Genomic DNA, 13,179 nt, shown 5'->3' with positions numbered 1-13,179 from the left:
GATGAATGCCCAATAACAGCTAGCTCTTAATATTGCTCCCGGGGTCACAGAGACCAGGGTGGAGGGGGTAGGGGGGAGCCCTCTTCACTGTTTCCTTTAGGAAACCACACAGTGGCTGCGAGGTGGCCTTGGGACAATGCGCAGAGATGGGGGAGCCCTGGTTGCTGGGAGCCTGGGCGAGAGGGCACCCACGCAGGTACTGCGGGACCCCACGGGGGTGGGGGAGGGGGAAGACACGTGCCATGTGGTCACCGATGCGCCGGAAGTCCAGGTACACGAGGTCGGGCAGGTAGGCGTAGATGAACATCTTGTAGTCCTCCGCTTGGGCGATGGGGTTCCCGGCGAGGCTGAGCGTGCGCAGGCACTTGAACCGCCGCAGGTAGACGAGCTGGGGAGGAGAGGACGCTCCGTCCTGGCTGCCTGGAAACACACCCCCGCCTTCTCCCTGCAGCCGGGAGGGCCCTGGCACCTTCAGGCCTCAGGCAGGGCGGGGGTGGGGCACAGGTGCAGAGTGGGTGGGTGGGGGTCCAGGCCTGCAGGTAGGGGACTAGGTATTGCCCTGAGATATTGGATCAGGCACGGACAGACGGGAGCTCCAATCCCAGCTATGGGGCCTTGGGCAAGTTCCCCTAAGCCTCAGTGCGTGTAGAATGAGGAATGAGCGGAGGGATGTTACGTGTGTTACAGCCGTCGTAAAGCAAGGCCCAGATGAAAGGCGCCTGACATCCAGACACAGAAGCCAAGTTAGGGCTGTGGTGGTTGTCGTCTGTGGGCCCTCGGGGCAGGGCTTCGTGGATGCCCCACCCCCACCCCATCTCATCCATCAAATGGATCAAGACCGGCGGCCAGCCAGCGGGAGACAGCCATGCGCAGCTGCGCTAGAACCGCAGCGCACAGCGCCTCCCAGCGCCCAGTGTCGGAACTGCGCCCAAGGCCGTCAGTCATAATAAATAGCATTCACGACCAAGCAGGCAGCAAGCCTCAGGTGTGTGCCCAGGGAGACCAAAGCCCACGTGGACCCCAGAGCTTACACGGTGGGTGGTGCTGGGAGTGTTTTTAAAATTAAGTAGCATCATCACAGACTAGGCAAAGTGCTACAAGGAACGTAAAGACAGCACCGACCGTGAGAGGTGGCATTTATGGGAGACGGGAGGGAGCCAGTGGTGGTAGTGCAAGGAGAGCACTTTCTCAGGAGCCAAAACAGCACGGGCAAAGGCCCTGGGGCAGCGACAAGTTCAGGGTACACCAGGAACAGAGAAAGGCTGGGGCAGCTGCAGTATGATGGAGGAAAGACTTGATACAAGTGTGGAGACAAGGTCAGGGGCTGGTTCATGTAAGACCATGCTGGCTGGGGCCAGTGCTGTGGTACAGTAGGCTAAGCCTCCCCCTGTGGCGCTAGCATCCCATATGGGCACCGGTTCAAGTCCCAGCTGTTCCACTTCGGATCCAGCTCCCTCTGTGGCCTGGGAAAGCAGTAGAAGATGGCTCAAGTGCTTGGGCCCCTGCTACCCACGTGGGAGACCTGGAAGAAGCTCCTGGCTCCTGGCTTCAGATCGACCCAGCTCTGGCCATTGCGGTCATCTGGGGAGTGAACCAGCGGATGGAAGACCTTTCTCTCTGTCTCTCCCTCTGTCTGTCTGAAACTCTGCCTCTCAAATAAATAAATAAATCTTAAAAAAAAAAAAAACATGCAGGCTGTGGTCGAGGGTTTGGATTTTGCTCTAAGGATGATGGAAGCCAGTGGAGTTTGAAGCGTGTATGAGAAAAGACGGGGCCTGATTTCATTTTTTAGAGATCTCCCGGTGAGATTCCATTTCTCAGCTTGTTGGCAGGCAAAGAGAAAAGCCTCAGAAGCGAGCGCGCTATAGAAAGTTGACAGGCAGCGGGCCACACCGGGAGGTTTATAAACGGTTCCACTTCCCCGGAGGCCGAGCTGGCAGAGCCGTCCAGATTGAAGATGCACCTGCCTTCTGGTCCAGCAACCCTCGCTGGGAGTGTATCTTACATGTGGGCTGACCCAGGCGCACGTGACCCCTGCTCGAGGTCATCCTGGGGTTCAAGGACATCTGAGGTGGTCTGTGTGATGCCACCAGCTTGGAGCAACTTCAGCGTCCACCTCCAAGGGACGGGGGAAGTACATCGCGTGGCATCGGAATATGGCGCAGGCAGTGGAGTGGGCTGCTAACGGGGGTGGAGACGGGACATGAGGGCGGGGCTTGGAGGGCAGCTGGACAGAGCCAGGATGCCTGGCCGCAGCTGTGGTCTCGGCCAGGGACGCAGGTACAGAGGGTGAGGGGGTAACAGAGGCTCTTTCCCGGGGGCCCTGATTTTGCTTCAAAGTCTGCGTGTTTTGAAATGGGCGCTGTGGCTCATGGGTTGAGATGCTGTCTGGGGACCCCACACTGGAGTACTGTCTGAGTCCCGGCTGCTTTGCTTCTGATCCGGTTCCATGCCCCTGCACCTGGGAAGCACCCGCTTGGATCCCTGTCACTCAAGTGGGGGATCTGAATGGAGTTCCCGGCTCCTGGCTTCGATGTGGCCCTCCCCTCGGCTGTTGTGGCCATTTGGGGAGTGAACTGGCAGAGGAGAGCTCGCTCTCTCTCCCCTCCCCTCTCTTTCTCTGCCTTTCAAAGGCGCACGCACACACGTGCACACACACACAGACCTTGCATTCACTGTTTTCACTCCCCACATGGCAGCAACAGCCAGGGGCTGGGCCAGGCCGAAGCCAGGAACCAGGAGCTCCATCCGGATCTCCCACGTACGTGGCACGGAAGCCGTCACCTGCCCACCCTCCCAGGCTGCACAGCATAAGACGCTGGAACTGACAGCAGAGCCAGGACCCAAACCCAGGCACTCGGATACAGCTAGGTGGAGACAACCGGGGGTCTCCAGGACCCGGGTGCAGCCTGGCCGCAGGAGCTTCTGGCCCTGGCCGCTTCTCCCTAGGGGCCTTCTCTCTCCCCGACTCTGGGAACCAGCAACCCTGCCTCTCACACATGTCAGGTACTGAACACTCTGGGGTCCACTCGGTCCTCGCTACAGCTCTACTGGCTGAGCCCATTTCACAGATGGGCAAGTGGACGCTGGCCCCAGCTCAGACAGCTGGGAGGTGGCTAAAATCTCAGCCCTTGATCCAAGGCCACATCCTTGGTCCACGGTGGATCTCCCCCACCCCCACCCCCACCCCAGCAGAGCAGGGAGGGGGCAGGCTGTGCGACCAGTTCTGGACCCCTGACAAGCACGCTGGCTTCCATGGGGCATACAGGGCAGACTACTGAGACTACACTGCCTCCAGGATTTGCCCCGTCAGATGGATGGATTTACGTATAGGGACCATCTGGGTGACTGACCTCCTCCCCCGCCGCCCCGGGCCATCCATCTCAGTCAGCCTCACGTAGAGCTGGGATTCCAGCCCAGGCCATCCATCTGACCCAAGCAGTAATGGAATTCGGGGCAGCTCCCAGGGGCCCTGGCCAGGAACCACAGGGGAAGGTCTCTGTTGGGTCACCTCTGATGTGGGCCCCTTCCCGAGGCTGCCAGACCCCCAGCTATTGGGGGGGGGTGGTCTCAGCCCCAGCCTGCTGAGCTGGGAGCCCCCTGTGGGGAGTGCAGGGGCAGCCAACCAGCCTTCCCTGGAGATGACCACTGTCAGTGTCGCACAGATGCCCCCGGCGTCCGCGGACACGGGACACCAGGGGTTCTTTTAACCTGTGGGCTGCTCAGCCCTGAGGGGAACCCGCCTTGTCCGGCTCTGTCCCCACTGAGAACAGAGCAAGTGCACCCAGCAGGCAAACGTTGGCTAAATGAGCCAGAGACCGAGGGGGCAGAACGAGACGTTGCCGTGGCAAAGGCTGTGAACGGGCAGCCACAGACAGATTTTGTGAAGCGTGCTGTCCCAACACGATCGGGTCCCTGGTGGACTAAGCCGGCTTGTCAAGCGACGCGGAGGTGGGTTAGGGGTAGGGGGGAGAAGACTTGCGATGCTCCAGGTGCACCTGCCCACGCGGCAGACCCCGCCCTGTCCGAGCCCCGCGCATGCGCACGGGTGTGTGCGTGTCGGCCACTCACATTCATTATGTTGTCGATCTGGTTGTTGCCCAGCGACAGCACCTGCAGCTTGCCCAGCGCGTCCAGGGAGTCGATCCTGGAGATCCGGTTGTTGAACAAGCTCAGGTCCTCCAGGTTCACCAGGCTGTCCAGGCCCTTGATGACCTCGATGTTGTTGAAGGACAGATCTGGGGGAAGGGAAGGGGCGGATCTGTGAAGAGGCTTTGCTGTCCGGTGCCTGGGCTGGGCGGTGGGCGCTCCGCGAGTGAGGCCATCAAGGGGACTTGGTGCTCCGCGGACCGGCAGCAAGCGGCACGCCCTCCACACCCCCGGGGCAAAGCCTGCGATTATTTCTGGAAGCCTCACACGCTCACCACATCACCCCTGTGGGCGGCGCTCGCTGGGTCAGAGCTCGGAGGAGACCGGCAGCTCTGAGGCAGCAGACCATGGGCTCAGGGACGCCCCTAGCCTCAGGCCTCCCATCCGCGTAGCAATTCCGGGTTTATCCAGTGCTCTGTGTGTGTGCATCTCATCTACCCCGCTTAGGTATTGTGAAGTAATCCAGAGATACTTTAAAGTACTCGGAAGGATGGGTGTAAGTTACACACAAATATAAGGGTACTTTAAGAACTTCACGGATGGGGTCGGCGCTGTGGTGTAGTGGGTAAAGCTGCCGCCTGCAGTGCTGGCATCCCATAGGGGCACCGGCTCGAGTCCCGGCTGCTCCACTTCCGATCCAGCCCTCTGCTGTGGTTTGGAGAAGCAGTGGAAGATGGCGCAAGTCCTTAGACCCCTGCACCCGCGTGGGAGACCCGGAGGAAGCTCCTGGCTCCTGGCTTTGGATCGTGCAGCTCCAGCTGATGTGGCCATCTGGGGAGTGAACCAGCGGATGGAAGACCTGTGTGTGTGTGTGTGTGTGTGTGTGTGTGTGTGTAACTCTTTCATATAAAATTAATAAATCTTTAAAAAATTATTTACACCAAATAAAGTGTTTTTTTTTTTTTAAAAAGATTTATCTTATTTGTTTGAAAGGCACAATGATGGTGGGAGGCGGGTGAGAGAGACAAAGAGAGGTCTTCCATCTGCTGGTTCACTCCCCAAATGGCTGCAACAGCTGTGGCTGGACCAGGCTGAAAACAGAAGCCTGGAACTCCATCTGGGTCTCCCACACGGGTGGCAGGGGCCCAAGCACTTGGGCCTCTTCTGCTGCTTTCCCAGGTGCATTTGCGGCAGCTGGATCAGAGCAGCCAGGACTGGAACCAGCACTCCAATACGGGATGCTGGTGACATAGGCCTCGGCTTAACCCACTGTGCCAGGACACCAGCCCCAAAATAAAGGTTTCTTTTTAAACACCAATTTATTTATCTGAGAGGCAAAAGAGAGACTACCATTTGCTGTCTCCTCCCTAGATGTCCACAATGATCAGGACTGGGTTGGGCCAAAGCTGGGCCAGGCTGAAGCCTGGAGTCGGCAACTTAGTCCAGGTCTTCTAGGTGGCTGGCAGAGGTCCAACTACCTGAGCCGTCACCACTGCCCCCAGAGGCCGCACTGGGAGGGCACTGGGGTGGGGGGTGGAGCCTGGCAACAATGCAGGTGTCTCACTGCAAGGCTACATCCTGACTCCGAAACTTTTAATTTCACTTTTCCACTAACTTTTTGAAGTGTCCTCCTGTTATGCCATTCCCCCCCTCAGATTTATTTATTCTTATTTATTTACTTGAGAGGCAGAGTTACAGAGAGAGGGAGAGACAGAGAGAGAGGTCTTCCATCTGCTGGCTCACTCTCCAAATGGCCGCAATGGCCAGAGCTGTGCCAATCCGAAGCCAGGAGCCAGGAGCTTCCTCCAGGTCTCCCACATGGGTGCAGGGGCCCAAGCACCTGGGCCATCTTCTACTGTTTTCCCAGGCCATTAGCAGGGAGCAGGATCAGAAGTGGAGCAGCCAGGACTTGAACTGGCGAACCTATGGGATGCTGGCACTGCAGATGGTGGCTTAACCTGCTGCCCCACAGCGCTGGCCCTGTGTTATGCCATTCTACACAGGGGACTTGAGCATCCAGGGATGTGACCTCAGGGGGTCCTGGAACCCATCTGGCACGAGCTTTCGGGCTTGGCTGGTGGCTGGGGTTGTAACCCTGTGCAGGAGGCCAGTGGGCCAGCGGCCGGCACTGGGGATTTGTCCTGAGCTTGGCAGTACGGACAATCCTGGCAGACAAGCGGTCACTTTGCAAGGGTGAGTTGGGAGTCAGCTTAACCCCAGCATCATTGGTCTCGTCTGCATGTCCACGACGCCCATCTGTGCACGGGTGACACTGCCAACATCTCCTTGTCCCCTGCTCTGTGCCAGGCCCTGGACTGGCACCGCCTTATTTAATCCTCATAGCACAGGTGTCGTCATCCCACCGCAGATGAGGGAACTGGGACTCAACGGCGCCCCCTGGCGACCTGCTGCAGATAGCACAGCACAGAAACTGAGGCGATGTCTGCAGTCAGTTCCGAGTCCGCAGGGGCAGGCAGCTGGCCCGATGGTTAAGAGGCAGGTTCGGGGCCAGCGCTGTGGCGCAGCGGGTAAAGCCACCGCCTGCAGCGCCGGCATCCCATAGGGCGCCGGTTCGAGTCCTGGCTGCTCCACTTCCAATAGAGCTCTCTGCTACAGTAGATGTTCCAAGACCTTGTTGGGGAACCCAGAAGAAGCTCCTGGCTTTGGATTGGTTTGGGGAATGAATCAATGCATGGAAGATTCTCTCTGCCTAAATAAATCTAAGAGAGAGAGAGAGAGATGCAGGTTAAGATGTCCACATCACGTGTTTGATGCCTGCCTCTGGCTGCATCCACTGGTTCACTCCCCAAATGGCTGCAACAGCTCGGGCTGCATGGTAGAGGCCCAAGCACTTGGGCCATCTTCTGCTGCCTTTCCAAGGCACATTAGCAGGGAGCTGGATGGGAAGTGGAGCAGAACTGGTTCTCACGTGGGAGGCTGGTGTCCCAGGCAGTGGCTTCACCTACTGCACCACTACATTCGCCCCCAGGTTCTGTTCTTGAGGGGCCTGGCCCAGCCCCTAAGAACGCGTGGTGAGTGTTTAACAGCAGGGGTTGGGGGAAGCCCTGCTTTGTGGTTCTTTCTTAGTTCCGGGGGATGGGTGGGTGTCCATACTCCCACTGTGGCCAATTCCAAGCTACCCACAGAGCATCCCAGGATGCAGGACACTAGGCACACCTGGCACCCTCGGCCCTGTGTCCCGGGTGGGTGTGGGGGCTGGGCTGCTGGCTAATGTGCCAATTAAGATGCCCGCGTCCCACAGTGGAGATCCTGGGTTTCACACCCAGCTCTGGTCCTGACTCAGCTTCCTGCTAAATGCAGACCTGGGAGGTCCCTGCCGTGGGTTCCTGCCACCCACGTGCCTCCTAGCTTTGGCCCAGCCCGGCCCCTGACGCTGTGCTGGGGGGTGCAGAACTTGTAGATGGAAGCTCTCAATGAAACTTTAAAAGGAAAAAAAAAAAAAAAACAGTGGCATTCAGATGGCCCGTGCAGGGTGGCCTTGGGTGGGGGCGGTGGCTCAGGGCTGGCTAGAGAGAGAGAGGCCTCCTGATGGTGTGGACAGGCCACCGTGCCCAGGAATCAGCAGTAAGGAATGCTGGGTAAGGGGTGTGTGTGTGTGTGTGTGTGTGTGTGTGTGCTGGGGGCGGGAAGAACATGGGCTTTGGGGTCAGACTGGTGTGGGTCCGAGTCCCAGCACTGCTACTGCTTGGTCCTTGGCTCTGGGCACGCGCCTTGGCCTCTCTGAGCCTTGGCTCCTCTTGCGTAGACTGTACCAGGCACCTGTATCCTAGGGTTGTTGTGGGAACACAGCAGGCCCATCCTTTTCTCCCTGTTGGGTGCCTACCTGCCCCTCACCAGATGCCCCTGGGAGGCCAGTGCATGGCCCCTGTTCATCCAAACGGCCTCATCCTCCCCACCCAGGCCTGGGCAGGGAGGGCCAGAGCCCATGTCGCTCTTAGGCACTGTGACCTCTGTTTGCTTATCTGCACAGTGGGGGTGCTGGGTGCTTGTGTGGGGTCACGGAGCTCACGGAGCCCACGCACAGGCCCACCGGCTTCTGCGATGACTATTGCTGCTTTGCTCCCGGGGCCCTGCCAGTCAGTGGCTACCTGTCAATCCGAGTGGAAATTGAAGGGGAGGAGTCTGTAGCAGCCCCCTGAGCGCCCCGCCCAGCCTGAGAGGCCGGCGGGCGGCAGCAGAATGGCCCGTCTGTGCTGTGCTCTGTCCAGTGTGGATCCCGGGTCTTTTGAAAGACAGCAGCCGTGCCCAGGCTAAGGACCGTGCCCAGGTAGCTGAGGGTCAAGTGTGAGAGTGCCGTCTCCCGGGGTGGGGGGCAGAGGCGGGGAGGCGGGGCGGGGCGCGGCACAACCTTGGCAGGTGGGCGGGAGCAGACGCATGCGCAGAAGGGGCCTCACCCAGCCAGACCAGGTGGACGAGGTTTTCCAGGCCCTCGATCCTCTCGATGATGTTGTTGTCCAGCTGCAGCTTGCGCAGGTTCTCGAACTGCCAGAGGTTGTCAATGTGCAGGATGTCTACAAAGACCAGAGGAGAGAGGCGCGTGGGCTTCTGGGCCGGCGCACGGCGGCACCGAGACGCCTCACCTTCTCTTGCCCTGCCCTGGAGGAAGAAGCTAGGTGCCCTGGCGGCGAAGGCTGAGCACCCAGGACGGGGGAGGGGCGGTCAGCCACAGGCTTCTTAATTAAGGCCGGCCTGGACCACACCCCGTCTTGCCCACCAGGGAATCCCGCTCCCTCCTTGTTGCTGGCTGGTCGCCTGGGCAGCCTGGAGGGCTCAAGACGGAGCAGGGATGAGGATCAGAGCAGGTGCACAAAGCACGGGGGGTTCAGGATCCCCGCAAAGCTCTCCCCACTTCCTCTCGAAACGCCCTCGCTCTGCCCGGCAGGGCTGTCTCCCGTCGGGAGCTGCAGGCGCCCATTCCACCGCTGGGGACGCGAGGCGGGAGGGATCCACCTGTCCCCAGCCCCATCGTCCACGGGCTGCCTCTCGGCCTCAGGCGCCCTGCGCCCTCCTGCTTCCCTGCCCGTTCTTCAGCCACCCCGCCCCCGCCCCCCACCAAGGCTACTGGGCCCCTGCTTCCTATCTCCAGCTGCCGGCTGCATAGGACCCCAAGCTTCTACCTGCTGGGAGCTCCCTGCTGCAGACACCAGTGTGGGGTCCCCTCGGGGCTTAGACTGGCAGCGGGACGGGTTTCTAATCTGTTCTGTTCTCAATCAGGTCAGGGGCGCTGTGGACAGTCACACGACGACGGCACTAAGTATGGCGTCCTCAGCGCATCCGTGCTGGGACCCGCAGTGGGTTCCTGGGGGGGGGGGGGGCGAGGGGGCTGCTCCCGGGCGGGGGGACCAGGGGACATGGACACGCACTCTGGAAGTCCAGCCGCAGGGTCAGGACATCTTTGAAGAGGATGCCCTCCTGTTTGGCCAGCTGCCCGGCCTCCTCGCGAGGCCCCTGCTCGCTCACGGCCAGCTTCAGCATCTCGTCGTCCATCACGCGCGGCTCTATGGAGTTGTGCAGCCGGCTCATGTTCCCTGCAAGACAGCGCCACGCCCTCCTGAGGCCCCGCCCTCCTGAGGCCCCGCACCCCTCCTCCGTCGGGGGACAGGCACTGCTGAGGTCTCCCTTGCTTTTATTTTTTTAAATATTTATTTGAGAGGCACAGTTAAAGACCGAGAGAGAGAGAGAGAGAGAGGGGTGTCTTCCATCCACTGGTTCAATCCCTATATGGCTGCAATGGTCACACCTGGGCCAATCCAGAGCCAGGAGCTTCTTTCGGGTCTCCCATCGGCATGCAGGGATCCAAGCACTTGGGCCATCTTCTACTGCTTTCCCAGGCCACAGCAGAGAGCTGGATTGGAAGAGGAGCAGCCGGGTCTCGAACCAGCGCCCCTAAGGGATGCGGGCACTGCAGGCGGCCATGTTACCCGCTACACCACAGCGCCGGCCCTCCCTGAGGTCTTCTCTTAAGGTTTCTCTCTGTTTCCTGTTGTTTTTTTTTTTTGTTTTTTTTTTTTACCCAAGATTTCTTTCTTTGAAAAGAAGGACAGAGAGAGAAGGAGGGGAGGGGGGAGGAGAGAGGGAGGGAGAGAGAGATCCTCCATCTGCTAGTTCACTTCCCAAATGGCCACAACAGCCAGCGCTGGGCCAGGGCAAAGCCAGGAGTCTGGACTCCATCCAGGTCTCCCAAGCACTAGGGCCATCATCTGTTGTTTCTCAGGCGCATTAGCAGGGAGCTGGATGGGAAGTGGAGCAGCCAGGACTCGAACCAGTGCTCCAATATGAGATGTGGGCATTACAAGCGGCGGCTTAACCCACAACGCCAGGTCCTGTGACGGCGTCTTAACTCGGAGGGCTGCCCCTCAGGGTCCGTACATGTGTCCCCAGGGAGCTCTGGGTGCTCCTGGCAAGCACCTGGGCCACCTGCCGGGGTCCATCTCTCGGCCCCACAGCTACAGCTTGTCCCACTGGGCTGTGGCCTGGTGCCAGGCCTCCCCGTCCAGGTCTCTTGGTGCCAACCATTGGCAGCCCCGGTCAAGTTGCCGGCTGACAGTTGCCTTGTCCCCTGCAGGTCCAGTGCTCAGTGAGGCACTGACCCAAGCTGCCCACTCGTGTCCCTGCCTCCTGAGACTCGGGACTGGGGATGAGGGTGCTCAGCAGAGGTGGGGACCCCACAGCTGGCCTGGCCGGGCACAGGGCGAAGCCAAGAACAGGAGGAACAGACACAGAGGCAGAGAGAGGAAGATGGGGGCTGGGGGGTACACACAGGACAGACAGACTGACACAGACAGACACTGTCTTCCTCCTGCTGGCTTTTCAGTCCCTAACGTGCCCGAGTCCAGGCCTTGCGAGTTCTGTGTCTCCTTCTGTGGGCATTTCCCATCCCTTTCTCTTAAGGTCTCTGTGATCTCTTACATTTCTTTTTGGGGGCCGGCGCTGTGGCATAGCGGGCAAAGCCGCCCCCTGCAGTGGCCGGCATCCTATATGGGCACTGGTTCGAGTCCCAGCTGCTCCACTTCTGATCCAGCTCTCTGCTGTGGCCTGGGAAAGCAGAAGATGGCCCAAGTGCTTGGGCTCCTGTACCTGCGTGGGAGACCCGGAAGAAGCTCCTGGCTCCTGGCTTCGGATCAGCACAGCCCTGGCCGTTGCGGCCAATTGGGGAGTGAACCAGTGGATGGAAGACCTCTCTCTCTCTCTAACTCTGCCTTTCAAATAAATAAATAAATCTTAAAAAAATTGTTTTCGACAAGCAGAAACAGAGACGGGGGGCAGGGCGGGGGGGGGGGACACGAGTGCAAGCAGGTGCTCCCAATGGAGGGGGTGGGCAGGGTGAGAGGGTGAAGCTAAGAGCCCTAAACTCCATCCAGGTCTCCCGCACCGGCAGCAGGGACTCAACCACTCGCACCATCACTCCTGCTTCTGGGGTGTGGGATGTCGGGAAGCAGAGCTGGAAATCAAATACAAGCCCTGTGAGGTGGGACAGGGGGCGTCCTCACCGGTTCTTCCTCCTCGCCCCCCGCCTGGATGCACCTGACACAGGTATGCACCTTCCACTCCCAACCTGGCCCTGGCCACACGTGCCACTGCTATCCCACCTTCTGCCCACGGAAGCAGCACAGCCGTCACATGCCTGTGACGGTGAGGGCTGGGCTGAGCTGTGCTGAGGCCAAAGCCAGAAGAGCTAAAAACTCCATCTGGATCTCCCACGTGGGTGGCAGGAACCCAAGCACTCGAGCCCTCCCCTGTTGCCTCCAGGGTCTGCATTGATGCGGGGCTGGAGTCAGGAGCCAGGGGTGGCTACTTACCCTGGGCCCTGGTTAAGCCACCCATGCCCAGACTTTAATAATTATTATTTTTTAAAGATTATTTATTTCAGAGGCAGAGTTGCAGACAGAGAGAGAGAGAGAGAGAGAGAGAGAGAGAGAGGTCTTCCATCTGCTGGTTCATTCCCTAAATGGTTGTAATGGCTGGAGCTGCGCTGATCTGAAGCCAGGAGCCAGGAGCTTCTTATGGGTCTCCCACGTGGGTTCAGGGGCCCAAGCACTTGGGCATCTTCTACTGCTTCCCCAGGCCATTAGCAGGGAGCTGGATCGGAAGTGGAGCAGCTGGGTCTCGAACCAGCACCCATGTGGGATGCCAGCACTGTAGGCCAGGGCGTTAACCTGCTGCACCACAGCGCCGGCCCCTGGACTTTAATAATTCTAAGAAGCACATTCCAGCTACAGTACTGAGAACCCCAAGAGGAGTGAGGTTGGTGACAACCGAGGTGGGGGTCACACTTGAGAGCTCCCTGGGGACTCGATTTACACATAGGACGAACCCCAGTTTCCAGGTAAGAAATGGACCCATCTTTCTAAGCATGGCTCAGCTGTACCCAGGGTTCCAGACACTCTCACTGCCACCGTGCACAAGGTTTCTCACAGCTGTCCCAGGTCAGGGATGAGGCCCGAACAGCCCTGTGCTGTGGGGATACAGTCAGTAATTCCCCACCCAGGCCAGGTCCCTGCCGACTTGCCTGTCAGTGGCGTCAGTGAGCCCAGAGTTAGGCGGCAGAGACAGCAGCTTCGAGTCTGACGCCGCTGCGACCTGAAGAGCCTCTTCGCCGGGAAGCAGGTGCAGCAGTTTCCTGGGAAACAGGAACCGTGGGCCAATCGGCTCTGCGACGCACAGTTCCCAGTGCCCATGAATTACTAAGGAGGGGAGCAGCCACTAACAGGGTTTGCGTGGACTCTGCGCACACGCACTATTGAATTACACGCCAGCTCTGCAGGCCGGGACACGGCACAGGGTTCAGATACGCGGTGGAGGGGAAGAAGGTACTTGGCCAAGGTCACACAGCGGAGTAACTAACAGGGACGACCCTGCATTCCCAGCCAAAGCCAAGGGAGAATGATCACATGGACGTGCAGAGGTTGACGATGACAGCCGGAACCTGGAGGAATGATCAGCAGACAGGAGAGCAAGCACACCGTGTATGGAAAGGTTTAAGGGGCTGGCGCTGTGGCGCAGCGGGTTAATGCCCTGGCCTGATGTGCCAGCATCTCATATGGACGCCGGTTCTAGTCCCGGCTGCTC

At 59.4% G+C, this 13,179-nt stretch overlaps 1 protein-coding gene across 5 annotated transcripts in view; it reads right to left on the bottom strand.

Annotated features, from left to right (window-relative positions):
• Nucleotides 1–4: 4 nt before the first annotated feature.
• The window catches only part of LOC127490177 (dynein regulatory complex subunit 3-like), a 40,819-nt gene continuing 27,644 nt past the window's right edge, over nucleotides 5–13,179 (bottom strand). For 3 of the 5 annotated variants that reach the window (XM_070061663.1, XM_070061662.1, XM_070061665.1), the window contains 5 exons: nucleotides 12,620–12,730; nucleotides 9,474–9,638; nucleotides 8,505–8,621; nucleotides 4,072–4,238; nucleotides 5–388 (listed from right to left, as the gene is read on the bottom strand). In XM_070061663.1, the coding sequence (XP_069917764.1) occupies nucleotides 20–388; nucleotides 4,072–4,238; nucleotides 8,505–8,621; nucleotides 9,474–9,638; nucleotides 12,620–12,730 (929 nt within the window). In that variant the 3' untranslated portion in view covers nucleotides 5–19. Of the gene's footprint in view, nucleotides 389–4,071; nucleotides 4,239–8,504; nucleotides 8,622–9,473; nucleotides 9,639–9,850; nucleotides 9,973–12,619; nucleotides 12,731–13,179 lie in introns of those variants that run through there. The other 2 variants (XM_070061664.1, XM_070061667.1) reach the window with 2 other exon arrangements.

This window comes from Oryctolagus cuniculus, chromosome 17 (assembly GCF_964237555.1).
Source record: "Oryctolagus cuniculus chromosome 17, mOryCun1.1, whole genome shotgun sequence".
Lineage (NCBI taxonomy): Eukaryota > Metazoa > Chordata > Mammalia > Lagomorpha > Leporidae > Oryctolagus > Oryctolagus cuniculus.
The sequence above is the reverse complement of the archived record's forward strand: the minus strand, read 5'-3'. Positions and strand labels throughout refer to the sequence as shown.